The sequence below is a fragment of the Humulus lupulus genome, chromosome 4 (assembly GCF_963169125.1).
Source record: "Humulus lupulus chromosome 4, drHumLupu1.1, whole genome shotgun sequence".
In the NCBI taxonomy this organism is placed as follows: domain Eukaryota; kingdom Viridiplantae; phylum Streptophyta; class Magnoliopsida; order Rosales; family Cannabaceae; genus Humulus; species Humulus lupulus.
In genome coordinates this window covers 10,146,336-10,173,398 of record NC_084796.1, presented here as the reverse complement: position 1 = coordinate 10,173,398, position 27,063 = coordinate 10,146,336, and the positions used below count along the sequence as shown (strand labels likewise).

The 27,063-nt window shown below is 37.5% G+C and overlaps 1 protein-coding gene and 1 non-coding gene across 2 annotated transcripts; one reads left to right on the top strand and one right to left on the bottom strand.

Moving 5' to 3' along the window:
• Window positions 1–11,260: 11,260 nt before the first annotated feature.
• Window positions 11,261–11,366, top strand: LOC133833659 (small nucleolar RNA R71). Its single transcript, XR_009893027.1, has one exon. It is a non-coding gene; the product is annotated as a small nucleolar RNA R71 (small nucleolar RNA).
• A 7,888-nt stretch (window positions 11,367–19,254) lies between these two features.
• LOC133829945 (probable LRR receptor-like serine/threonine-protein kinase At1g56140) lies at window positions 19,255–26,373 on the bottom strand. The gene is made up of 24 exons (XM_062259790.1): window positions 26,074–26,373; window positions 25,078–25,264; window positions 24,809–24,880; window positions 24,609–24,680; window positions 24,434–24,505; window positions 24,211–24,282; window positions 23,948–24,019; window positions 23,767–23,838; window positions 23,564–23,635; window positions 23,407–23,481; window positions 23,211–23,282; window positions 23,046–23,117; window positions 22,836–22,901; window positions 22,665–22,733; window positions 22,479–22,523; window positions 22,243–22,307; window positions 21,707–22,086; window positions 21,377–21,575; window positions 21,129–21,287; window positions 20,852–20,970; window positions 20,538–20,748; window positions 20,215–20,446; window positions 19,974–20,124; window positions 19,255–19,873 (listed from the first exon to the last, which is right to left on the bottom strand). Exons 1-24 carry the CDS (start codon window positions 26,207–26,209, stop codon window positions 19,487–19,489), a joined length of 3,129 nt encoding a protein of 1,042 aa, XP_062115774.1. The 5' UTR covers window positions 26,210–26,373; the 3' UTR covers window positions 19,255–19,486.
• Window positions 26,374–27,063: the final 690 nt, after the last annotated feature.

Genomic DNA, 27,063 nt, shown 5'->3' with positions numbered 1-27,063 from the left:
AAGGAACCGCGACCCTCCCTAAGTTAGAGAGCCCAGGCTCTCCCCTACTTCAACACGCGTCGCTGCGCTCCCTAGTAGGCACCGCAGCTCAAATGGCCCGAAGGCACCTCTTTCTCCCAGCAAGCAAGAGAGTCGCGACACTCCAAGAACAGGGTCACGACTCAACATGAAAACCCAATTTTTTTTCTCCATTTTCCTCAAGCCAAATCCCTCCAAAAACCTATCCCAACATAGTGAAAACTTAAAAGTAAATTCCTCAATCAATTCAGTAGCTCAAACCCATCAAAACCCAAGTAAAAGCTTGGCCAAAACCCTTTCAAATCCCAAAATCAGAGCTAAGTTTTCTAAACTCCAAAAACTCAACTAAAAACCAGAAAACACAGAGATTTATGGCTAGAAATCGTTACCTTTGTTACCCCAATCGATGGTAAGTCCTTTCCCGAGCAATCCCAAGCCTAAACTAGCCTCAATTATCCTTAAAGCGCAAGAATTCCCAAGGAATTTTAAGAGAGTTTGTGTAAATGAGAGAGAGAGAGGTGTTGAATGCGTTTCCCCTATTTTTGTGTTTTGTGTGGGTTACTTAGACTCTAAGTAACCTTAAGGAAATCCCGAGGCTCGGGGTACCAAAAACGTCCCCGAGGGCAAAATGGTCCAAACTCCTAGAATTCCCTCATAATCTCACTAATGTCGAATATATCGTCGAATATTCATTCCCTTTACCTGATAACCCGATAATGTACTAGATACCTGAAATACTCCTTGACTCACCCCGAGTCGTGTATTAGGTCCCGTTGTGACTTTCTTGCTAACTTGCTCCCTAGGATGCTAACTTGCTCCCTAGGATCGTCTCGTGCCAAGTAACCCAAATATATCCACATAATAATGTGCTCTCACACATATATCACATATATGCCAAATATACCCATAGCGGGCCAAATTATGGAAATTTCCCTTCTAATAAGAAACGAGCCCACATGCATATTTAATACACCTAAACATGCATATCTAGTCATATTATCATATAACTCACATAATCACATAATTATACTCATACATATCACATAAACATATAATTTCCATAAATTGCCATCCTGGCCCCCTAATCAAGGCCCTAAGCCTTATTAGGTAGTTTGGGACGTTACAGATACGTACCATAGTAGCTAGGCATCCCGTAGACATAACTGGGTCCTTTCCTTTTAAACCCATAAGTCACCATCATTTCTTATAGTCCATGGTTGTCCCTTATTTGGAAAACTAATCCATACTCGGGATCATATCAAAATCCTCGTATAACCATCTCAATCAATTATACTGCCAACTGTCTATCAATAATACTCTGACCCATCTCCTGGAAATTACCAATTTCCTCTGGTAGAAACTAAATTCTCAAGCCCCATAGCATAATAATCATACAACATGTGTCACATATCTATGTCTCTTCTAAGAGATACGCAGTATCAGACTCATTTAGCACAATATAAAAGAACGGGATTTAGGAAGTTGACCTGCCGCCTCCGAGGGACTAGCCTTGGGCTCTGATTGCATCAAGGCGGACACTTGAGCCAGAGTCGAGCTATCTGCACTCCTTGGTTCTCCCTCCTTCGATCTCGGGCAATCCTTCTTGAAGTGCCCAACTATTCCACATAAAAAAAAGCATGCCTTCGCTCGGCATTCTCCCAGATGGTGTCTCCTGCACCTGGCACAAACTAGATAACTTCTCCAAACCTCGTTGTTGCCCTGGCGGCCACCTTGTATACTATAAACCCTCATATTAGGACCATGGGTAGTAGAACTGTCAGGGGTCTTTCTTTTCTTGTCGCTGGGGCCTCCGCGCCTACCTGATCCCACAACTGGGAGTACCATTGTTTGAGCTTCCTGCCTTACAACACTCTCACTCCATGTCTCATCTCCTGCGTCCTTAATAGTAAGGGCCCTCCCTACTGCTTGAGCATAGGTAGAAATCTCATGTACTGGAGCGATCCTAACTCTCTGGTCTGCCCCAGAGTTCAATCCTCGAATGAATCGTTCCTTCTGGGCCACATCTGCTGGTACCAAATCAAAAGAGAATTTGGCCAACCCATCAAATTCATTGACATCCTCTGCCACTGTCTTACTACCTTAAACCAAGTTCATAAACTCATTGGTCTTCGCAATTCAAACTGCGTCACAGTAGTACATCTCATTGAACAATTGTTTGAATTCCTCCCAACCCATTATGACAACATTCTGGGTCTAGGATACCACTTCCCACCACGTTCGGGCATCCTCCCACAACATGTACGTGGCACAAGCCACTCTATCATTGCCTACAACACTCATATAATCAAGGATGGAGCTAATCATGCCCATCCACTATTCAGCTATGAGCGAATCCAGGCCTCCCTCAAAACTGGAGGATAATGCTTCTAGAATCTTTCATACAGTAGTTCCCATCTATTCCCACCCTCAGGTTGAACTGAAACTGTTGCCATTGTTGTCAAAACATACGAAGTAGCGTTCCCTAACAGAACCCGCTGTCTTAACCACCTAATCTCTTCCTCCTGCTTGCATGCCAGTAAACATATGCTGCCAAATCCCGGGGGCAGATGGAGTGTTCTGGCCCTGACTATCATCCACAACCCCAATATTACCTATGCGTGGTCCAATTGACTGCCTTGGATACATAATTTCTGAATCTGTTCACAGTCAATGACGTAACCTATCAGGCATGATATTCATATCCTGAACTATTCCACGAGCATGACCAAACAACAGAATAGCCATATACAATATGCATACCAAGACACAAGTCTATAATGTTCATGCATCAATTATCAAGTCTTTCTCCCACAAAATACATTTATATACAGTATGCTCTCTATTCTAGCATGCAGATAAGGCACATAGGTTCAATTTAAATAATTAAACACATAGTCACGTTATTGGATACCAAATCGTGAGTCGAGTTTATCTTTAGTGGCGAGTGTACATGCCCAACCAGTCTTCAGGAACCCTTAACCCTAGACTGCTCTGATAGCAAGTTGTAACGCCATTGTTAGCCAAGACCGTTACACTGTGTGTTTAAAATAGTGCTTAACTCACTCAGTGAGTCATTTGGACTTAAATGTGTAATTAAAGACTAAATCAAGGTTAGGTATTAAAAATTTTGGTCAACGAAGTAATTACTTTTCATTAAAAATATTAAGTTTATACACAAGATCCCAAAAAGTGGTTATAGACTGATAAAAGACAAGTAAAAATACAAATTAGTTGTCCTAAGCAGCAAGACGAGTTTCAACCCTAGTTCCTCCCAAGCTACCTCGGTCGTGGCAGTCGAGTAAGTTGCATATGTATACACCACCCCTGAAGCTCTCCAACTCATGGTTGGTCCAAATTTCCCTTTCCTTTACCTGCACCACATAACACTTGTGAGCTAAGGTCCATCAAGAAAACTTAAATCAACAAGTACAAATGAGCAACAGTTTATAAACAGTAAACTTAAATTGATAAATTCAATCACCAACAGGACATTAGCAATAAGCTTAGCAGAAATAACCTGCTCAATCAAACACATAATCCAATTTCAACAATCAATACAATTAGTTAAGTGCAATTAACACTTCTATTTATTTGTATAACGTTCAGGCCCAGTGCTTTAGGCGAGTCCTCTGGTCTTATAGCCTACCCCGACACGCTTAGGTCGGGCTGCGTTCTGCACGCTCGCTGTTGACCCCGACGCCCTTAGGCCGACCTTCAGAATAGATATAATGATATTTATATTGCACAACACGCAATCAGATGCAACATATACAAGCAAACCTAACCAGATATTCTCAAATACAATTATAATCATAATCTCATATATAATCATAATCATATTCATTAACAAGGGTTCGAGCCCCGTGTTGTGAAAATTAATATACGCAAGTATACGCAGTCACACAAGTAATATAATGATAAGTGAATCGTCTCCACAGGGATTGGTATTAAAAAGTTCAATGTAAACACCAATTAATTACAATTTAGAAATTTAAGAAACTGAATTGAGTGGTTGTTTAAACTAAAATAAAATGAAAGAAATTAAAATATGCTTAAAATTAACCACAAGTTCTAGAGAAATAACAGCAAGAAGAATTATCAATGGAAAAATTGGACTTGAATAGCTAAATCCCCCTATGTCAAAAACTGCCCAGAATGCTATAGCATTAAATTTAGCAAATCGCACCAGAGTTAACTAGAATTCCCAATATGCTCACCAGATTTTTCCAAAACTCATGAATATAGTTCTACCATCCAATTAAATATATTCCTATATCAAATCAGACTTAAGAACACAAATAACAGCACCAATTCTCAAAAGTTATGCAAGGTAAGTAAATATTCCTATTCTACTCACTAAGAACAACCTAACAATGGTTATGCTCTTGCATCATTCAAGTACAAACTACTACATTCAACCTTTCCAGAATTAAATCTAGCTTAACAATCTGCCATTGTTGGCCAAACAACAACAAACAATAATCATGAACAACACTTGAATGAACAATGGTGAATTTACGTAAATATGCATTTAAACTTTAATAACTATGACATAGGGTTCTTTAACCATTCAAGTCTCAAAAAGCTTAGCTCATAGCTAAATTAGTATCCAAAATCTGAAATGGAAAATTGATATCCATGAGTTCTAAAATAGCTATTCTAAATTAGGAAATACAAAAATTAAAGAAGAAGAGTCAATGGGACAAATCCGATATAGTTGGTGTGTGAATCCTTCTTGTCCTTCTCGTTCCCCTTCAACAATTGTACTCCTCTCTATTTTTCTCTCTGTTTTTCTGTACTTTTTTCTCTGATGATAGTCCTTCCATGGCTCCCACTAAGGTGATACGGCTGGTCTGGTTTCTTTCCAAATTAGGGTACAAAAACATCATGCTTTCCAATTGGAAAGCCCACCTTCTTTTCCTCCACTTAGGCCCACTAAATTGGACCATTTTTCTGCCCAAAAATAACTCCAGCTGGCACCAGTTATGGACCCATGCCACCTGGCCACGAATTAAAAAGAAATGACACAGCTGCCTTTAATTTCCACGTCAGCAAGTGAGCTCCAGCATGCTGCAGCATGAATTTTAGCAATCTGGAAAGTTTCAGCTTTTGCTTCCAAACCAAACTTCCAATTTTTCTTCTTCAATCCTTCCATGGATAGCTTGATTCCCTTTTTACACAGAAAAATAGAACAAGATTAGTTATTTAATTCCAATTTAAACCCAAAATATTGTAAGACTCCAATATTAGATCAACTAATTATATAGATAGATAACAACTTAAAATTGACAAACAAACACCAAAGTCATCACTCTTTTTATGCATAATTAAGTGTAAAAGTCAAATAAATAACTCTATATCATAGAGTTATCACACCCCCAAACTTAAAACATTGCTCGCCCTCGAGTGATGACTCAAAAAGAAAGAAAAGACACACAACAAAACCGACTCAATCAACAACACACACACTCAAGAGGATATGCTTTCTTAGGATTTAGCTTAGCAAAGGAAATGCTCTCAGAAATTTATTAAAATGATGGTTGAATATGATGATGATAGTGATGAGTGTGCCACTTGCCAATGCTCTCAATCAAATCTCGAGTGCTAATGATGCCACAAATGCATATGTCAAGTGTTCCCACCAATAGAATGTGCATAAACCTTCCCAAACAATCTTGATTCCCTAGAAAAAATTACACCTCGATCCTAAAGCTTAATGCTTGCTTCCATATGTTGACTTAGTGAGACCCTCTCCACTAATGTAGACTAACACTACACCCAAGATCAATAGGACTTTAACTAGCTTATAATGTTTGGCTTAGGTTAGGGTAGGATAAAAGGTAGTATTTTTGGCTCACAATACCCTAAACATCTCAATTTATCTAGGATCAATTACAAGCTCACAAACAATTCCCCAAAGATTCACCCACAATATTGACATTTTTGTATTTCTCTTGCCATTATTTAATTCCACACAACTAGAAAATAAAGAAAACTTCAACACAACTTCACTTTTTTTTTTTTTTTCAAAGATGCTACACCCCCAAACTTAGTTTCAAAACCTATTATTTTTTTTTTGTTTTTTTTTATATATATAAATATTTGTTTTCGAAATTGCTTTCTCTGTTTTTTTTTTCAATGGGGATGCACTCTTTATATTTTGCTTTATACAGATTTTTTTTTTTTTTTACGCTATAATTGACAAAATATATACACAAGGCAAGAGAAATATCACATGAGACTCACTCTCCCCCCAAACGCAAACCCAACATTGTCCCCAATGTGGCCACTAAGAATAAGAACATGAAATGGCTCACCACAGTAGCTGAAGTGCTCACACTCCCCACTCACCTACTCTCAAATGTATATCCTAAATAAATTGAGATGGTTAGGGAGGTAAATGAAGGATTAGGTGTTGTAGGGAAGATGATCATGTGTGAAGAAGAAAATAGGCAAATAAGCTCAAAAGGGGTGACTAGGGACAAAAATATAATGGGTGAGTTGGAAAGGCTCAAACGTCCAAAAATGGCCTAAATCATATCCGAGGTGTAGTGTCATCTAGGATTTCGCCTCAAGGGCCACACTAAGCAATTCTAGAAACTTAAACTTTCACAAGGCATTAACTAGCTCTAGAGGATCAAGAAAATATGGGAGAAGGAAATGCACATAATATTGAAAACAACACAATCAATTCACTTTGCAACATCATTAACACCAAAGAAAAGCGCGCAAGATGCAATGACAAAAGGCAATGAGGATGGAGTAATATGGATGCAAGTGATCATCATCGAGCCCTTTGCTAAGCACTACTAAACAAACATAATCCTCTCAATACAACTAACACAAACTGACAAGAACAGAAACAGCAACAACAGAACACATAAAACAAGACAGAAAACAGAAAAACAGAAAATTATTTAACACAAAGTCAAAAGGTAAAAGAACGAAGAAACCCCCTTTCAACTAATCGGACTCCTCAGCAGGAGAATCCATCGCGGTATCTTCAACAGCAGCCCATGGCTCCAAAATCTGCTCGGGGAAGGCAGGAAACGAAGGTGCAATTTTGGGGATAGTCTTCTTCAGTGCTCGATGCATCACCACATCCCGTTGTTGCTCATACTTCCAATAAACATGAAGACGCTCACACAACTGAGTGTGAAGAGTCTCTTGCCTCGCCAACCGGTCTAAAATTGGGTCATTCATAGATGAAGAGGCAGCACCTTGTTGAGCACGAGAATCGCGAAAACGGATAACACCTTTGTTGGACAGGCGCTCTTCATCCTTCCACATAGGCACACCAGCGGCCTTACACACTTGAGTCACTAAAGATGGAAGAAAAATCTTCCCACTCGTCCGGTGGGCACAAGCAAAGATCTCTTGAGCAAGAATACTACCCACATTAATAGACCGGCCAGTAAGAATACAATAGAGCAATATCATGCGCTCCCGGCTAACTGAAGAATCGTGTGATGTGGGCAAGAACCGAGTTTGAACAAACATATACCAACATTTAGCTTGGGGTTGTAAATCAGTGCGCTTGAAATGAAATGTCCCAGATGAATCAATCCGCCAATCGACCCCAGGCTTAGCAAGTAAAGCCACAATCTCGTGCATTTTCTCCTCAGTGGCACTTTCAATGAGCTGAGAGTATTCGCACTCAACCTCAGATAACCCAAATAACTGATTAATGGATGCTCCTGAAAATGGAACATTCGTTTCACGAACAGTAACAAAATCAGGCCACATCGAGGTGATAAAATGGGAGTAGAACTCTCTGACCACGGGAACCACAACTTCATCAGGTTGCTGGCAAAAAGATTCCCACTTCCTTGCCTTAATATTATCAGCTAGCCAAGATGGAACACTTGTGAATGGAGTCTTTTTAGGCAGAAAACCTCTCTCGGGATAGATATCTTTAATTCGAATAAAATCGTCAAATTTCTGCCTAGCTTCTGGGGAAGAAAATCGTTCAATGGAGCTGAGATCTTTAGCATTTTGCTGTTTGTTTTTCTGAGCACGCTGTTTCCTTGGCCGAGACATATTTCAGTAATAACAAAAACAAGCTACAACTTTCAACATGGGCGCACACACAGAACCAGCCAGATAAAGTCCCAAGAAATCACCACCAAATAATCAAGAATAAACAGCAAAGATGCTCACGGACCCCCCAAACAGAAGAACAACCCAAATAGTGCACCCATAGGTCGCAGAGAAAACAAAACCCAGGAAAAAGAGTCAATATCAGAGAAATTCCCAAACCTGAGTTACCCACGATGGAAAAATAATGGAGCTGGTGGGGTTGTGCACCTGGGCTGTGCGGCTATGGCAGTCGGCTCAATGGGGGAGGCGGGGCAGAGAACTCACGGATGGGGTCGACCTCCTCGGCGAAGTGCTGGGCCGGGGTTTGACGGCGGCTGGGGCTGAGCTCGGACTGGGTCTGACAGTGCGGATGGTGGCGGACGGCGGCTGAGGCTGGATCTGACAGCAGCTTGGCGGTGGGCTAGGCAGAGGAGCTTTGGCTGGGGTGGGTTTAGTGAAAGAGAAAGAAAGAATTCGGGCTGACTATTTTGGGAAATTGGCTTTTAATTTCTCTGCTGTCTTGATATTTTTGCTGTTGCTTTTTATATACTTTTGTTATTATTTTTTTTTTTGTCTTTATTATCATTAACTAGCCGAGCCTTTGACAGGGGTTCTGTATTGTGCCTCAAATTTGCCCAGTAAAGATGCCTGCTTGCTAAATTTCATGCTGTAGCAACCTGAAACATTTTATAAACTTGCTTGCCAAAGCTGAATTTCTTCCCCAAACTGAGAAAATCAGTAACTTTCAACCCCAAAACTGCACCAATTCACCCACATGCAGATTGTTCCATGCCTCCATTGTACCTAAAAAAATAAAATAAAAAGAAAATACAGCAACACTAAAACAAAAATCAGTAACAATAAAATGTAGAAAATAAAATTTGAACTAAGTAATATAAAATATAACTATATGTATATATATTTTTATCCTGCCCTTTTTTTTTCTTTTCTTTTTCTTGCTATATATATTTTTTTTTTCTTTTGCTGTTTATATATATAGGTATATTTACAAAATGACTTGCTTGAATCTCTCTCTTCGGGTCTCCCTTAAAATAACACAAGGAGCACAAGGAACCCGAAGTACCATCCGCTTCATGCATCCTCCAAAGTAATGGAGGTCTTCGCTCGGTTGACCTCTCCTTCCCAATAGTGCTTAAGTTGCTGGCCATTCACTTTAAACTCTCTACCGGACTGATCTCCCCTTACTTCAACAGCCCCATGAGGATACACCTTGATGATAGTGAATGGCCCCGACCACCTAGACTTCAATTTACCAGGAAACAACTTCAGCTGCGAGTTAAAGAGCCAAACTCGCTGTCCTTCTTCAAACCTTTGGGAATGAGCTTTCCTACCACACTTCTTCTTCTTCTTTCTATGTGGCTCTTGCAAATGAGACGATGCCTTGTTTATACTTGCCCCTAGCTCATTGCTGCTCTCAAATTCTTTAAGAGAAAGCCTCATCCTCACCTTCTTGTTATACCTTGTGGGTACCTTTTCCTCCATATTAGAGTTCTTGACAGTGATGGCAAAACAATCTCCTACTTCATCTGCAGAACGTATAGGATTGAATACCTTGAAAGTTACCTGTTCTTCTTGAGCTCTCATTGTGAGCTCCCCTTTTTCCACGTCAATCAAGGTCCTCCCAGTAGCTAGAAATGGCCTACCCAAGATAATAGGAACATCTCTATCCACTTCATAATCAAGAATGATGAAATCGGCCGGAAAAATGAACTTATCAACTTGCACTAGAACATCTTCAATTTTTCCTTCCGGGTGCGCTATAGAAAGATCCGCCAATTGCAAAGTGACTGTAGTTGGCCTCGCTTCTCCAATTCCCAACTTCTTAAAAATAGACATAGGCATTAAGTTAATACTAGCTCCCAAATCACATAAAGCTCTACCCACATCTCTTCCACCAATAGAGCAAGGAATTGTAAAGCTACCCGGATCCTTCAACTTAGGAGGAATTTTACTCTTCAACATGGCACTACAGCCTTCTGTCAAGGCCACCGTTTCAAACTCACCAAGTCTCCTTTTCTTAGTCAAAATGTCCTTCAAAAACTTTGCATAATTTGGCATTTGCTCCAAGGCCTCCACTAGTGGTATATTGATATGGAGTTGCTTCAAAACGTCTAAAAACCTTCGGAATTGGCCATCTTGTTGTTGTTTTTGAAATCTTTGAGGAAATGGTGGAGGTGGCTTGCTCAAACACTTTTCTGCCGCAGATTGCTGAACTGATGCTGTAGCATTCTGGGTAATTTCAGCAGCTGAACTTGCTGAGTTTTCCCTCTTCTCTTCACCAATTTGGATTGAAGTGGGCTCGTTTTTTCGCTTTTCTTTCTCCTCATTTAACTCCAGATTTTTTCCACTCCTCAAAGTCACCACTTTGCACTGCTCTTTGCCATCCCTCCTTGGATTTTCAGTGTCACTTGGCAAGGTGCCTTGCGGTCTATTCCTCAATTCATTAGCCAATTGCCCCATTTGAATCTCAAGGTTTCTCAAGGAGGCTGCTTGGCTCTGAATCACAGCATCATTCTTGGCCATATATTCTTTCATTAAACTCTCCAAAGAGCTTGATTGAGATACTTGAGGCGGAGAAGGTTGTTGCACTCTTGGTGGTTGTTGAGAAAACCCCGGTGGATATGTTGTCTTGCCTTGCAGTGGTGCTCCACTTGAACTAGCTCCTTGACCCCCCCATGAGAAGTTCGGATGGTTCCTCCAACCCGGATTGTAAGAGTTCGAATATGGGTTGTTATGGCTCCCATTTTGATTCCCCAAGTAACAAACTGATGCAGGATTTGATGGACAGCTGTCAAATGTGTGCCCATCTCCACAATAAACACAAGAAACATCTGCCACTTGGCCCATAGCTGCTGGTTGTACCATTCCCCCCAAACTCATGTTCTTGAGAAGGTTAGTCATTGAAGAAACTTGAGCTGTCAAAGCTGTCAATGCATCAACTTCAAGTATACCAGCCACTTTTCGACTTGTTGAGGCTCTAACATTGGACCATTGATAATTGTTGCTAGCTATCCTCTCCAAAATCTCATAGGCTTCATTGTAGGACTTAGAGAGAATAGCCCCATTGGCTGAAGCGTCTAACACCATACGAGTGGAAGAATTGAGCCCATTGTAGAAAGTCTCCATTTGTATACAATGTGGGATCCCGTGGTGTGGGCACTTTCTCAATAATTCCTTGAATCTCTCCCACGCTTCACAGAATGATTCATCTTCCAGCTGCTGAAATGACATGATTTCATTGCGAAACTTGGCATTTTTGGTAGGGGGAAAGTACTTCATCAGGAATTTTTCAGCCAACTCATTCCATGTAGTCACCGAGTCGGGAGGAAGGGTATTGAGCCAAGCTCTAGCTCGATCCCTCAAAGAGAACGGGAACAACTTCAACCTTAGGGCCTCTTCACTTACTCCTTGTAGCTTGAAAGAATTGCTCACCTCCAAAAATGAACGAAGGTGGAGATGAGGATCTTCCGTTGGTAGCCCACTAAATTGACCAACCGTTTGGAGCATTTGGAACATGACGGGCTTTAACTCAAATTGGGCTGCTTGGATTTCGGGCCTCACAATGCTCGGATTGAGCTCATTAAACATAGGGGCAGCATACTCCCTTATGCCCCTCTCTCTATCATCGGCCAAAGCAATGGTGTTAGCAATATTATGGGCATCCCCAACCCCTTCAATCTCATCAGCCATATTGAAATGATTTTTACCCCTTTGTTCCCTTCTTCTTCTTCTTCTTCTAAAAGTGCGTTCAATTTCGGGGTCAATAGGAGCTAGTTCAAGGTCTTCTTTCTCGTTCATGCACTAGAGTATTCCTAAAAATTCACAAAACTGAGCAAGCAAGATTAGAACAACACAGAAAAATAAATTGCAAAATAATTGATATTACACCAATTTTTAATTTCAATCCCCGGCAACGGCGCCAAAAACTTGTTGTGAAAATTAATATACGCAAGTATACGCAATCACACAAGTAATATAATGATAAGTGAATCGTCTCCACAGGGATTGGTATTAAAAAGTTCAATGTAAACACCAATTAATTACAATTTAGAAATTTAAGAAACTGAATTGAGTGGTTGTTTAAACTAAAATAAAATGAAAGAAATTAAAATATGCTTAAAATTAACCACAAGTTCTAGAGAAATAACAGCAAGAAGAATTATCAATGGAAAAATTGGACTTGAATAGCTAAATCCCCCTATGTCAAAAACTGCCCAGAATGCTATAGCATTAAATTTAGCAAATCGCACCAGAGTTAACTAGAATTCCCAATATGCTCACCAGATTTTTCCAAAACTCATGAATATAGTTCTACCATCCAATTAAATATATTCCTATATCAAATCAGACTTAAGAACACAAATAACAGCACCAATTCTCAAAAGTTATGCAAGGTAAGTAAATATTCCTATTCTACTCACTAAGAACAACCTAACAATGGTTATGCTCTTGCATCATTCAAGTACAAACTACTACATTCAACCTTTCCAGAATTAAATCTAGCTTAACAATCTGCCATTGTTGGCCAAACAACAACAAACAATAATCATGAACAACACTTGAATGAACAATGGTGAATTTACGTAAATATGCATTTAAACTTTAATAACTATGACATAGGGTTCTTTAACCATTCAAGTCTCAAAAAGCTTAGCTCATAGCTAAATTAGTATCCAAAATCTGAAATGGAAAATTGATATCCATGAGTTCTAAAATAGCTATTCTAAATTAGGAAATACAAAAATTAAAGAAGAAGAGTCAATGGGACAAATCCGATATAGTTGGTGTGTGAATCCTTCTTGTCCTTCTCGTTCCCCTTCAACAATTGTACTCCTCTCTATTTTTCTCTCTGTTTTTCTGTACTTTTTTCTCTGATGATAGTCCTTCCATGGCTCCCACTAAGGTGATACGGCTGGTCTGGTTTCTTTCCAAATTAGGGTACAAAAACATCATGCTTTCCAATTGGAAAGCCCACCTTCTTTTCCTCCACTTAGGCCCACTAAATTGGACCACTTTTCTGCCCAAAAATAACCCCAGCTGGCACCAGTTATGGACCCATGCCACCTGGCCACGAATTAAAAAGAAATGACACAGCTGCCTTTAATTTCCACGTCAGCAAGTGAGCTCCAGCATACTGCAGCATGAATTTTAGCAATCTGGAAAGTTTCAGCTTTTGCTTCCAAACCAAACTTCCAATTTTTCTTCTTCAATCCTTCCATGGATAGCTTGATTCCCTTTTTACACAGAAAAATAGAACAAGATTAGTTATTTAATTCCAATTTAAACCCAAAATATTGTAAGACTCCAATATTAGATCAACTAATTATATAGATAGATAACAACTTAAAATTGACAAACAAACACCAAAGTCATCACTCTTTTTATGCATAATTAAGTGTAAAAGTCAAATAAATAACTCTATATCATAGAGTTATCACCCCGACCACAATCAGGGTGTAGTTTTCTTACCTCAAGTTCCAAGCAGATAGCGTATGGCAATCCCAAGTACGATCCCTAATCCCGAGTCTTAGCGTTATAACCTAGTCACAATGCAATAATGGATAACCATCAATCACTTAGACTATTAAAGAGTTTCAAGGTATATTTCTAGCCTTTGAGATCTCAAATTCTACTAAATTGGGTAGCAGAATCATTCCTGAGCCTTTAGGTTTGAGTTCCCGAGCCTAAAATCCTTAATTTCCCAATGTTCTCTATTTGAGTCGTGGCGCCCCTAGCAAGCGCCGTGACCCTCTACAAGTCTGAGGGCCCGAGCCCTCATTTCCCTAAAAATGCATTGCGGCGCAACCTACCCAGCATCGCGGCGCCAAGGCGGCTCAGTGAGCCCCTCAGGCCTCTGAGTTCATGCGGGTCGTGACGCTCCAAGAACTGCGCCGCGGCGCAACCCTGCGAACCCAGAATTTCCAGAACTTTTCCTGCATTTTCCCCGAACCAAAACCTCTAACAACAACATTTCAACCTATTTCAATCATCAAAACAATACCAACAACTCAGATAAACAATAAATAACAACCCATAGCCTCTAAAACACTCTAAAACCAACAATTCTCAACTTAAGAACCAAAGCCTTAACTCCTCAAAAACACCACAAAAAAGCTACAAAAATAGATCTTACCTCTTAATTCCTCAGTGAAAATTCGAATTTCCTTAGCTGTAGGAACTCAAAGCAGCCACAAATCCTTAGCAACAAGCTCTAACTCCTCCAAAGTGATTCAAATCCCATCCTAGCCTCAAGGGGGAGAGTGCAACGAGAGAGAGAAAAGAGGCTCTGTTTTTTTTTTTTTTTTTCTTTTTCTGATTGTTTCTAGACTTTCTAAGGCCCCTAGATAGATAAGGCAGCCCAAGACTAAGCCTATCCATTGCCACAAAAGACCAAATGCCCCTAACTTCAAGCCTTACTCTTTAATGCCCCCAAGGGCGATACTGTCATTTGCCACATTTCCCGCTAATCCTCAAATTGCACTATAACCCCCGATTAATCCCGACATACCCAAAATATCCAAATAACTACCTGTTACCCAATAAATCCCAAATACTCACTAAGTTTCCCAAAATACCCCTAGACTCACACCGAGTCGGGTATTTAACCCCATTGTGACTATTTCGCTAATCTGCTCACTAGGATTGCCTTAGACCACACATCCCAAATGTATCCCTATAACACTGGGGTCTCACTCACAACGCATACATAATACAAATATACCTTCAACGAGTCAAAAATTACAAATATGCCACAATTTGCAAAAACGGGCCCACGTGCATAGTTAATACACATAAACATGTATAATTATTCACATTACCATATAAATCATTTATACTGCATATTCACACATATATTCAATTAATTCCACATATAAATCCGACTATGCCCTCCTAGCACAGTAATCAAGACACCCGGCCTTAATAGCAAATTCGGGACGTTACACCCAAGTTCACTGATGACGAGAATGTATATTTCCTTGCAGATGGAGCAAAGCCTTTCGAAACCGTAAAAATATAAAGTTTAAATTGAAAATGTAAAAAATTAAAAAATTATGTCCCGTCATAAAAAAGAAATAAGTTGATGAGAAAGATTGTTTGTCGTAATTAGTAAATAATACCATTGATTGGTCTTTTTTTTTTTTTTTTATAAAGCCCAGCAGCCTACTGTAGGATCTTGGAATATAAATCTATATGCATGTTCTCTATTATTTTTCCAAAAACATAATAGAAACATAGAATAGCATGACATACATATGAACATCAGGTTCATAAATTAACATAAACACAAAGATGTAGAAACTTACGAATACACAGCGAAACAATGACTCCTTCCTTTAGATTCTTTAACATTTGATTCCTAGTGGTAGCAAAGTATTGCCAAGAATCTAAACTGCTTAGATTGTGCCAAAGTCTTCCAAGCTTATCTCTAAATCAAGTCTAACAAAGAGTGGGCACATTCTCAACACATGAGATAAAATTATATTGGGAAGATGAAGAGAACGAGCAGTCAAGAAAGGACTGGACTGTCTAGGTTTTCACTTACCCAATGAATCAACAGAGACACACTTACTTATGAAAACAATAGACATCGCATTCCTTATATAGGAAAATTAATAGACTTTATTTAAATTTAAATTAATTAAAATAATAAATAAAAAATCAAAGTCTTGGGCTCCCACAAATGGACTTGGGCTCAATCTCTTTGTTTTGAATTTAAATCTCAATTGAGCCTAAATTCAAAATATGTTTATTTATTTATCTTTTAATTAATTAATTAATTAAATAAATAAATAAATCCTTATTCAAATTAACTCATTATAATTTGAAAATTTATTTAATATTATTTATTTATATTGATACCAATTTATCAATATTAATAAATTTGTCCAAAAATTCTTTTTTATTCACAAATTCTTATTACATGTAAATATCACTAAATTGTCCTAGTCAATTTGATATTTCTATTTGATAATTAAATCAATTTTTTGACACTATTAAACTTGATTTGATAAGAGACGACATGTGGACCACGGATTCATAAACACAAGCTACAATAAATTCACGTGAGTTTATTTATTAAATAAATTATCTCACAATTTATTAATTTTTCATGACTCCACTATAGATACTCTTGAATTCATAGAACATATTTTCCAAACCACAAATATGTTATCCATTGTTATAACTGTTACAGTCAGTCAATCATCTATCAATGACTTACTAATGAGTCGGGTGCAAATTACCGTTTTACCGCTTATTTGTATTTTATCCTTTACTCCCACTAAGTCCCTTGTAAATGATAAATATGTGAACTTAATCACATATATGAGCGCTCAATCATCTACCCTTTTAGAGTAAGCTATTAAGCAAGTCATCATATTGTAAATTACCAGATCATTGAAAATTCAGTGCACTAACTTAATCTTAGGACTCGTTCTTTTGAACATATAATTACAATTATAATCCACTGTGAGCTAGTCACTATAATTGTAATTATTTATATATTTGAGATTTTATAAATATTTGTATTATTCTAATAATCCTGTAATAAAACAAGTAAGCAACACGGTTATCAAACTAAATGATTTATACTTCTTTTATTGACGATATAAAATCGTGTTACATGTCCGACATGGTTTTATAAGGGCATAAAAATACACATCTCAAAACTCAATCATAGAATTAGAGAGTAGTAATGGGATTGAGCATATGTAACGCCCTAGTTACCCTAAGACCATTACGGTGAACGTTGAACCGAGAATTTAACTCGTTACCCGAGTCCTTTGGTTAAAAACGTGCTTCTAGGTGTTAATAATAGGTCAAGGTGTGAAACCAATTAAAAGGAAATGATATATTTTATTTAAAACTGTTCATGGGCCCACTAGAACATTTGCAAGTTATTTACAACTCAAAATGGTCATTACTGTTTGAAATTTACAACCCGCCGACCTAAGCGGCAAAAATAGGGTAAACCCCCTAGTTCCTCTGAGAACTCCTTGGCCGTGGTGGTCAAGCGGCCACATATGTACACATCGCCACCTAAGCTCTCCACTCAAGGCTGGGTGAGCTTTTCTTTCCCTTTACCTGCACCACATAACACCCATAAGCCAAAGCCCAGTAAGAAAACTCAATACTGCATGTAAATAATACCAAATGATGATCATTACAATCATACAGAGCTTATAGCTCTGAACAGATGAGTGATTTAACACTTGAGGTCCTATTAATCATACTGAGACTTATAGCCTTAATCAAGTGAGTGACTGATGAGTAAGTCACAGGCTTAACAAATGAGTGACTGATGAGTAAGTCACTAGCTTAAACAGATGAGTGACTGATGAGTAAGTCACTACAGGGCTCGGCACCCATAGCCATGTGACTAAACAGTCACCGGGGCTCGCTGGCCCTGGCTCTAAATGGCTAGCCTTTGGCTAGACAAGCGCTTTTAGTTTTCATCGAACTTGAGGTCGGTCCGGCATTAATGCTCAACTGAGTCATTCAATGCAGATGTCGATTAGATCTAATCTTTGTAGGCTTGCATTAAACATGCTAAAACCATCCTTGACTTATGAGTCAATGCAATGTGACCAGTGCTCAGTACTACTGCCGAACTTGACTAATGAGTCACAGCTTCACGGTTAATACTGACACCATTGCCAATCCTTGACTAATGAGTCAATGCCATGCACAAGTAAGCAAGATTTGCTAAGCATTTGATATGCAATCAATGTCCACATTTAAACAGTCAACATGCCTCAATAATAACCACGCACGTCACATATGGGGTGCCGTTTTCTTACCTCTGATTCGAGCGAGAATGAGTAAAAGAACGATCCTTGAGAACGATCTGACTTTAAGTCTTTAGCAGTCGCCTAGTCATAACCAAACACGGGACATCATCAATAAAAAAATGAACAACATAGGTTCCTGAACCAAGATCTAGCCTCCGGGACATCAATCCCCACTAATCCGGGTAGTAGGAACTATCCCGAGGCCTAAAACCAAGTTCTCGAGGTCAAAACACACAAACAGGCTCAAAACTGCTTAAGAGCCGCGACCCTAGCACATTGAGCTGCGGCCCCCAGCCACAACAGGAGCAAGGGTCGCGGCGCCCCATACACAGGGCCGCGGCGCCCAGCAAGGCCAAAATGTTCCCACCTGCTTCTTCAAGCTAGGGGCCGCGACCCCCAACCCAGAACCAGCCAAAACTCGACCTCTTTCATCCCAAACCCTCCAAAAAAATACCTAAACACTTCCAAATCCAAAAATCAAAGTTCACAAACTTCCCAATAGTCCAAAACCACCAAAACCCAAGGCTCAAACGAATCAAAAACTCAACGATTCACAAAATCCAATTCGAAGCTTAGAAACTCTAAAAACCCAAAACTTAAAGCTTAGATTACCTTCGATTGGGTTGTTTTCCGTTAAATCATTCGATCAAGAAGCTTCTAATCTTTCCTAGGATGACTATGCCTCAATCCTCGCTTGATTCCGACTCCTAGAACTCGAGATTTCTTCGAAAATGCCTCGAATGGTAAAACGAACTAACGAGAGAGAGAGAGAGAGAAAAAATGTTTTCTAATGTACGATTCTATCTGACAAGCTACTTCAAGCTTAAGTAACCCTAAATAAAACCTAGTGCTCGGGGTCCCGAAAACACTCCCGGGGGTATTATAGTCAAAACTCCCAGAATTTCCTCTTGATCTCAATAACTCCCAATTTATCATCAAATAAACATTCTCATTACTCAATAATTGACCCCGTTATGACAAAACTGCTAATTCACAATATAAGACCGTCTCATGCCGAATAGCTCGAATATATCTCCATAATAATTGGATCTCATCCAGAAATCACAATATGCACCTAAAATACACAAATATACCCTCAACGGGCCAAATTACCGAAACACCTTAATAATCAAATGTGGACTCACATGCATGCATATAACATCATATTATAATATAATTCACATAAACATGCATAACCTAATGGCATAATTAAACAGTTATGGCCCTTCCGGCCTACTAATCCAACCATTAAACCACATTAGGGATTTCGAGGCATTACAACATAAATACCACTTATAATCCACACATATAACCAATGTAGGGCTAAGTGGCAAGTGCACACCCAAGGGACAAGGGTCTCCAACCCATTATTTATTTTTATTTTTTATAAAGTCCAAGAGTCTACAAGAATCCACTTCTCAAAACTCAATCATAAAGTTAGAGAGTAAATAACTATAACAAAAATAATTAAATAACTACAAATTGGGGTGGAAAAAAAACAGTCTTCATTGGAATCTTACATTGTACAACTAAGAAGTATAGAACATCCCGCAAACCAAACTTAAACTAATTTTTCATCACCTTCCCTCCCTAACAGTGCTGTGAACATTTGGTTGAGCTGTGCCACTAGCTGTTGCTGGTGGCTTTGCGTCTGCCACCATGCTTGTGCTTGCAGATGAGTCATAAAAGCTAGAATCGGTCCCTTTTGAAATATGACTCATTAGACTACTCACATCATTGAATTTCCAATCAGCCAAGTAACCAGGCCTTGAAATTTCAGTACTCACATCAGTGTCTCCTGAAATCATTGCCACCACTCTGGACATAGATGGACGCACTGTTGGTGAAGTTTGAGTGCATAGTAGAGCCACTCCAATGATTCTCTTCACTTCTTCCTCGTCGAATTCTGATAGTTCTGAATCCACCAGTTCGAGTTCACGGCCTTGTTCATGCAAATTCCAGGCCTAATGAGCAAGAAACAATCGTAAATATGATTCAAGATCAAAATCTATTAAGAAAACTAATCACAAAAAGCATAGCTCATAACAATTTGATTTTCAGTACCCATTCAAGAAGGTACATCCTTTCTTCATCTAAAGTAGAGTCAGAATTTGGCCTGCCACTGACAAGCTCTAGAGCCACAACTCCAAAGGCAAAGATATCTGTTTTCTCTGTGAGGTGACCACGCATGGCGTATTCTGGTGCAAGATAACCACTGCAATTTCATCAAACAGATTAAGTTAAAAACCATTAGTAAAAAAAAAAAACAAGCCAAAGACTAAGTTCTCATCAAGATTTAACTTACATTGTTCCAGCAACTCGTGTACTTATATGAGTCTGTTTATCATCATAAAGTTTAGCCAAACCAAAATCTGATATTTTGGGGATGAGACTATAGTCAAGCAGAATGTTGCTGGACTTGACATCTCTATGTACAATTCTAAGTCGTGACTCCTCATGAAGATAAGTTAGACCTCTTGCCACACCCATGCAAATATCGAAACGTGTTGGCCAATCCAGCTTTAAGCTATGCTTCCCTGATACATGATAGCATTGACATTTTAAAATTTATTTGGCATTATATGCTTGTATTTATACAAACAAACAACAATATTGTTATCCACATACCAAATAATGCTTGATCAAGACTCTTGTTTTCTAGGTACTCGTAAACAAGAAGTCTTTTATCTCCCTCAATACAACATCCATACAATTTTACCAGGTTACGATGTTGCACAGCAGATATTGTGGCAATTTCAGCAACAAACTGGCTCTTTCCTTGATGAGAAGTCACAGACAGTTGCTTCACAGCAACAACTCTTCCATCTTCAAGCGTTCCCTGTTGAGTAATAAGGAAAATCAAATAATGAGCTTTTGTTTCATCAACAAATGATAATTTTAGCCGCAAAGTTGTTCTGACATTGATTAATGAAACTGCATACCTTGTAGACAGGTCCAAATCCTCCTTCTCCCAACTTATTAGTAGAATTGAAATCATTGGTAGCTCCCTTCAGTTCGCTATAGCTGAAAGTGAATGGTTTAACATCCATTCCAACGAACTCTGCAAAGCAATTAACAGTCAATAAATTGGTGTACTGTGTGCTGAAATGCCAATAATGAAGTAGTTTTCTTAAGAAACAGATCACAGTCGGAATTTCAAGTTCAAAGCTGGAATATAGTAAAAGAAAAACCAGTACGCAATAGATCAAGAAATGTTACCTTCATTCATTTGAGCTCTCTTTCTTCGTTGAGCAATGTAGATTGCCACTAACACACACAAAACGCTTAAAACAGCAAATCCGACAACAATTCCCACAATCAGACCTGTATGGTTCTTCTTAGTGCTTGGAGATTTGTTACTGACAGTGGGTGTAAAATCTGTATTAAAACAACCATGGTCAACCAAATGAGACTTGTAATTCCTTTAAAAATAGAGCTTAAAAATATCCACACCATATTATTCTTACCTGGGGTGGCACTGATTGCTGCAATGGAAGGCCCATAAGTACCTTGAGCAGGTATACAACAAGTTCCTTTTCCAGCCCAAAAGAGGTGGACTTCAAGGAAGTTCTGTGAAACATGAGCCGTAAATTCTCTCTCTACTGCTCTAAAAGAGAGTCCACCAGCCTCCTTTTTTATGTCAAAATCTTTTAAAACTCGAATTCCCTAAAAATATACACAAATAATTAGAAAAAGAGCATATTTTCCTGTTTGCAAAAAACAATGAAATTAAATTTCACTCAACAAAAGAAAATGCTTATAAGAACATATGCATAGAACATGTAGGTGAACAATACCTGGATATAAATATCAAATACATGCCTGCCAACGCTTTTCCAGTTGCGAGAACTCTGTATAACAATTTCTGCAAACTGGAGTTTGACAGTGTAGTTACCATTCTCAAGCCCTAGACCATAGTATCTCAGCGATGAAGCAGATAGCCTTGATGTCTGGAATAGTTCTGTGTCTAAAGTATTTGTGAACTGAGATAATGAAAAACTTGTAAAGCTACTAGCATTGTTGCTATCTACAAAAGTTCCAACATTGCTTTCTGCCCATCTGTTGCTGCTGGTGACAAAATGTGTAGCTGGACCCAAATTCTCATTATCCTTCTCATACAAAATTTTATCAGAAGATGTAATTTCAGTACCACCAGAGTTAATTCCGAAACTAGAATCTGCACGGCAAGGTAATTTTCATTTTAAAAACAAAGGCATATAGCTAAGAATGTTCAGAAAAGGTTTTCTCACTAGTACATTCGCAAAAGGACAAGTTATCAAATGATTTGAATCAACTGCGTGAAAGGTTTAGTAATCAATTAAAATGTACTTACATATGGGACGGCCTAGACCGCAGGGGAAATTCTTTTGAAGACAGTTCAATTTTGCAAGAAGAGAACTGAAGGCCAACAAAGAATAAATTTAGACAAAAGAAGGAAGTTATATATTGAACAACAATTGCAAAGAAACAGCTTGAAGCAATAGACACTAACATACATGTTAAATGTTAGGTACAATACAACTAAGAGCAAAAAATGAAGGAAGCTATTCTAAAATACTGAAGAATTACCTGTTGTTTGAGCTATCTATTGTAAAGTTGTTGCCAACCAAGTTACTGTTTAAAATATTAAAAAAAAGTTAATCCAATGGTACAAACATGTACTACAACTATAAATAGAGATTGTTGAACACAAACGTAAAGGTACTAAACTAGAAAGAAAATCGATCCCTCTTAATGTTAAGAGTTAAAACATACATGTGTAGATTTTGTTGATTGTTGACCCAAGACGGAATGCTCCCCATTAGATTATTGTATGACAGATCACTGAAAGAATAGCATTGTACATGAAAGTCAATTTCAGAGTCATTACTATGAATGTTGCTAAACATTTACCCAACTACTAAAATATCAGATATATTTACTTACATATTGAGAAGAGATGTACTTCTTTGTTGAGGCAGAGTTCCGTTTAGGCTATTATTTCCAAGAAACCTGATTAAGGAACCAAAATTACTTGGTTTAATACTTTCATAGTAGCTATCAGGAAGCATACAATAAAAAGAGCTGCTGATATTTTACAGAGAAAAAGTATTTCTTGAGGCATTATGTTACAATAGAAGATAAAAGATGTATTACAGATAAGAGAGTGAGCTAATGTTGAAAAGAGAGCCTGGAATCTGTCCATTGAATTTGTTGAAGCTCAAATCTCTGTAAACAAAAAGTGCAACTTCATGAGTGAACATGAAAATTGAAAAATTATTAGTGCAAGTAGGGTAGTTTTGAGTTCTTTAATCAACTTACAGATGTTGTAACTGTTGGAGTTCTCCGATATTTGATGGAATTGAACCAGTGATATTGTTATTCCTAAGTACTCTACAGGTTGTATTTAAAAGCTGTTAGATTATATTCCAACACAGAACATCACAAAAGAAAAGAAGATATGTTTGAATCATTTATTAGAAAGGGTGTGATGATGTATCAAAACCATGTTACTTACAATTTACTTAGAGACTTCATATTTCTGATAAATGCAAGAGAAGTACTTGCATTAGATGATATTTCACTTAACCTCCTACATATAATTCACACGCAAGAATGTTAGATTTAAAAGTTTGCATATAAATATGGAAGTGACTATTGAGTGTGGTACTCACAAGTCTGTTAGAGATGTCAGATTTGCAAACGTTGATGGTATTGGTCCTTCAAAAGAGTTCCCTTGAAATCTCCTGCAGGAACATAGAAAAGGAGCTAACAATTGTTAATATTGAAATATATTAGGTAGTGCCACACCAATATATTATTACTTACACAAAAGAAAAGCAACAGCAACAAAAAATAACTGCTTGACTTGACTTACAAGGTATTAAGATTTGTCCAATTTCCTATGAAGTCAGGTATCTTTCCTGTGAATTCATTGTCTGATGCCCATCTGCAGAAAGTTAAAGATTTCATCAAAAAAGAAACTTTTAGCTTTTTTTTTCTTTCTTATTACTAATAAAAGATAGCTATTAAATCATGAGATAGAAGAAATAGTTTACAATGTATGCAAGCTTTGGAGATTTGCAAATGTTGAAGGTATCTCGCCACTAACTCCAGAACTATCAATATAACTGTCAAATAAACAAGGAAAAACAAAGGAATCAGAATGGGACCAATGTACAACTGCAATCATTAAGTTGACTAGAAAATCTCAAGGGAGTTCATGCTGGATTTATGAACTCTAACTAAAAATGCAGCCAAGAACAACTTAAAATCTTTAATAGAAAAAGAAATGGAAAGAGATACAATGTTACAAACTTACAGTTGTTCTAATTTGTTTAGATTTCCTAGTTCTGATGGCAGAGGACCAGAGAAGTTGTTTGATGAAAAGGACCTATGTAAAAAGTTATTATAAAAGATTAGTGTCAATAACATCATAAACTATGAAAGGGTAGACAAGAATATATGATTGAATTAAACATAGGAAATTTCATAAAAAAAAATGATAAGGTTGCCATTAAATTTTAAGAATGCCTTCAACTTACAAACTTAATAGCTCAGTAAGTTGTCCCAATTCCTTTGGCACCTCCCCTGATAATGCATTTATGCCTAAGCTCCTAGTATTTGCCAAATTAAAAAACAACAACAAAAGTTAAATAAAGAAGTAACATAACATATTAAATCTTGTTCTTTCAATGCTCAAATTTTAGGTTGGCTTACAAGTATTGCATCTTAGTGAGGTTTCCAATTGATGAAGAAAGAGAGCCTGTCAAGAAATTCTGGGCCAAATTCCTACAACAGATGGAATAAACCAAGTATATATACTCTAAGTTAAGTCATGACTCATGACCACATTGCATGTTAAAATGTTGTAGTAAAGAAATGATTGAGCACTATAAAAAGGTCCAATAAACTCATACAGATTGAAGAGGAATGTCAGAGTCCATAGCTCTTCTGGAATTGGACCAACAACATCCACTGCATAAACTTTCCTGTAAACAAGTTTTGATCACCAAAGTCAATATATGTGCCATTGCTAGTGTAGTTGCTTAGAATATATATATATATATATATATATATATATTTATATGATTCAAGTATCATATTAAAATATATAGACTCGTATAATGTTCTTGATGATAAGTGTGATTTAACATATGTAAGAGTCTTATACTATATTCCGACATACAGTTGAGTAATGTGGCAGAGAGAGCTATTGTTGAAAGAGCAGTCGCATTTGATAAAGGGGTTAAAAGTGCCATCGTCGAAGCTGGAGTCGTCTACGGCGGCACCACTGCACGGGTCCCCAGTTGTATTCCATTGTTGGGTGTTAGCCTTTATCTTCCATTGGTTAAAAATAGAATTCAAAGCTCTCACTGCATGTAAACCAAATAATCAGAACATAAGTATACAAGTCAAAATCAAAAGTAGGTGGATAAAGGAAGAACCCATATTCTTTGGTGAGCTCCTTGGCGGTTTGTGAATTTTATATATGTATTTATTAATATTGCTCTTGAAAAAAAAGCTATCTCTCTTCAATATGTCATCTCTGACGAAAGAATATTATAATTTATTATTTATTTATTTAAAAAAAAAGGATAACCAACTCAGTTCTGTAAGTTCACATTTGATGTTCCAAACAGCTAAAGGTTGAATCTTTTCTCTTCATTACCAGTAGTTCATACAAGTCATTCTAAAATCATCTTCAAACTCACACATTTATATATATAGGTAGCAATTCTTTTTTCTATTTTCGTTATTTTCGGTATCTGATATAATCCCAATGATAAACCATTTTACAAATTTTTAAGAAATTTCGAATAAATTAAGCTACCGAAATCAGGTCTCAACCAAACCAACTTTTGTTGCAAGCATGTTTTTTTGAATTATTCGAAATTTGTTGATATAAAAAAATTAGAAAAGAAAAATCATCCAGGTGTAAAAAACAAAAGTTGTGTGGCTCTACTATATATATATTTATATAATTCAAGTATAATTTCAATAGAAAATACAAAGAACTTGTAAACCCAGTTCTCATATGGTGTGAATAGACCACCACCATTAATCAATTCCCAGCCTCTGCAAAATTGTTCTTACCTACTACAATAAAGGTTTCAACTTTACTGAAATTTTACTACTTTTAATGAGAGAGAGAGAGAGAGGGAGAGAGAATATATAAATATACCTTCAGAGGGATCTGTAGTGGCTTGAGTTCCATTCTGGGCTCTTGCAAAAGGAGCAAGAACAAAGATGCATGCAACAACAATGGTGAAAATACTAAAAGCAGCTCCAGATGGTGAAGATGAAGAAGCTCCTGACATGAGCTTAGTTTCTCTGAGTCACAGCCAACTGTGCCTAAGTTAATATGAAAACTATTGGAATAAACTCAGAGGAGATTGAAAGAACATATATTAAGAAAGATCATAGATATGCAAGCCAAAGAGCCCTCAAAATTGTATATGAATTGTGTTCTTAAATGATGCTGCTGAAAGGAGATACCAAATAACATCCAAGTTTTCATAAATATATTTTGGACCCACTTTCAAAAGGTGGCCAGGCAAGTTGACAACAGGATTGAAAACTTATTAATATTTTTTGTTTTTTCATCACACATGCGTTTTTTTGAGGGTTGAAATTGAATAAAGCTTTTAAATGAAAGATTTACACGAATAGCAACTGCATATATAGGCGCTTCCCTTTCGAAAAGAAAGAAAAGACTTGGTCAAAGTTGCTGCGCATTACTATTGGTCAACTCAAGGATAAGAAATTCTTATTATTATTAAATAGGGTAATTGCACTAAATAATTTTATACTCCCACTATTACTAATCATATTTCCCCTTTATTGTTTATCGTAAAAATAACTCAAAACTCACCTAAAATGACTCTAATACCCTTAATGACTTAACATGATAGAAAGAAACTAACTAACATGTGGAATTTGGTATGCATTTAAGTTTTTTTTTTTTTTTCTAACCCTTTTCTAACATTTTTCTAAGCTATTTCTAATACTTTTCTAACATTTTTATAACCTTTTGTAACATTTTTCAACCCATTTCTAACTTTTTGTAACCCTTTAATAACATTTTTATATTATGAGTGTGTATTTTTCGAACTTAAAAACTTGGTAAAAATTTAATTTTGAGTTGAATGGCTAATTGTTTTTGGTAGATCTT

Coding starts and splice junctions, on each gene's coding strand:
- LOC133829945 (XM_062259790.1), bottom strand. CDS start 26,209: ATGTCAGGAGCTTCTTCATCTTCACCATCTGGAGCTGCTTTTAGTATT. Junction 24,681..24,808: donor CTGACATTCCTCTTCAATCT/GTATGAGTTTAT, acceptor CATCTGTTGTAG/GAATTTGGCCCAGAATTTCT. Junction 21,288..21,376: donor AGCAATCAGTGCCACCCCAG/GTAAGAATAATA, acceptor GTTTTAATACAG/ATTTTACACCCACTGTCAGT.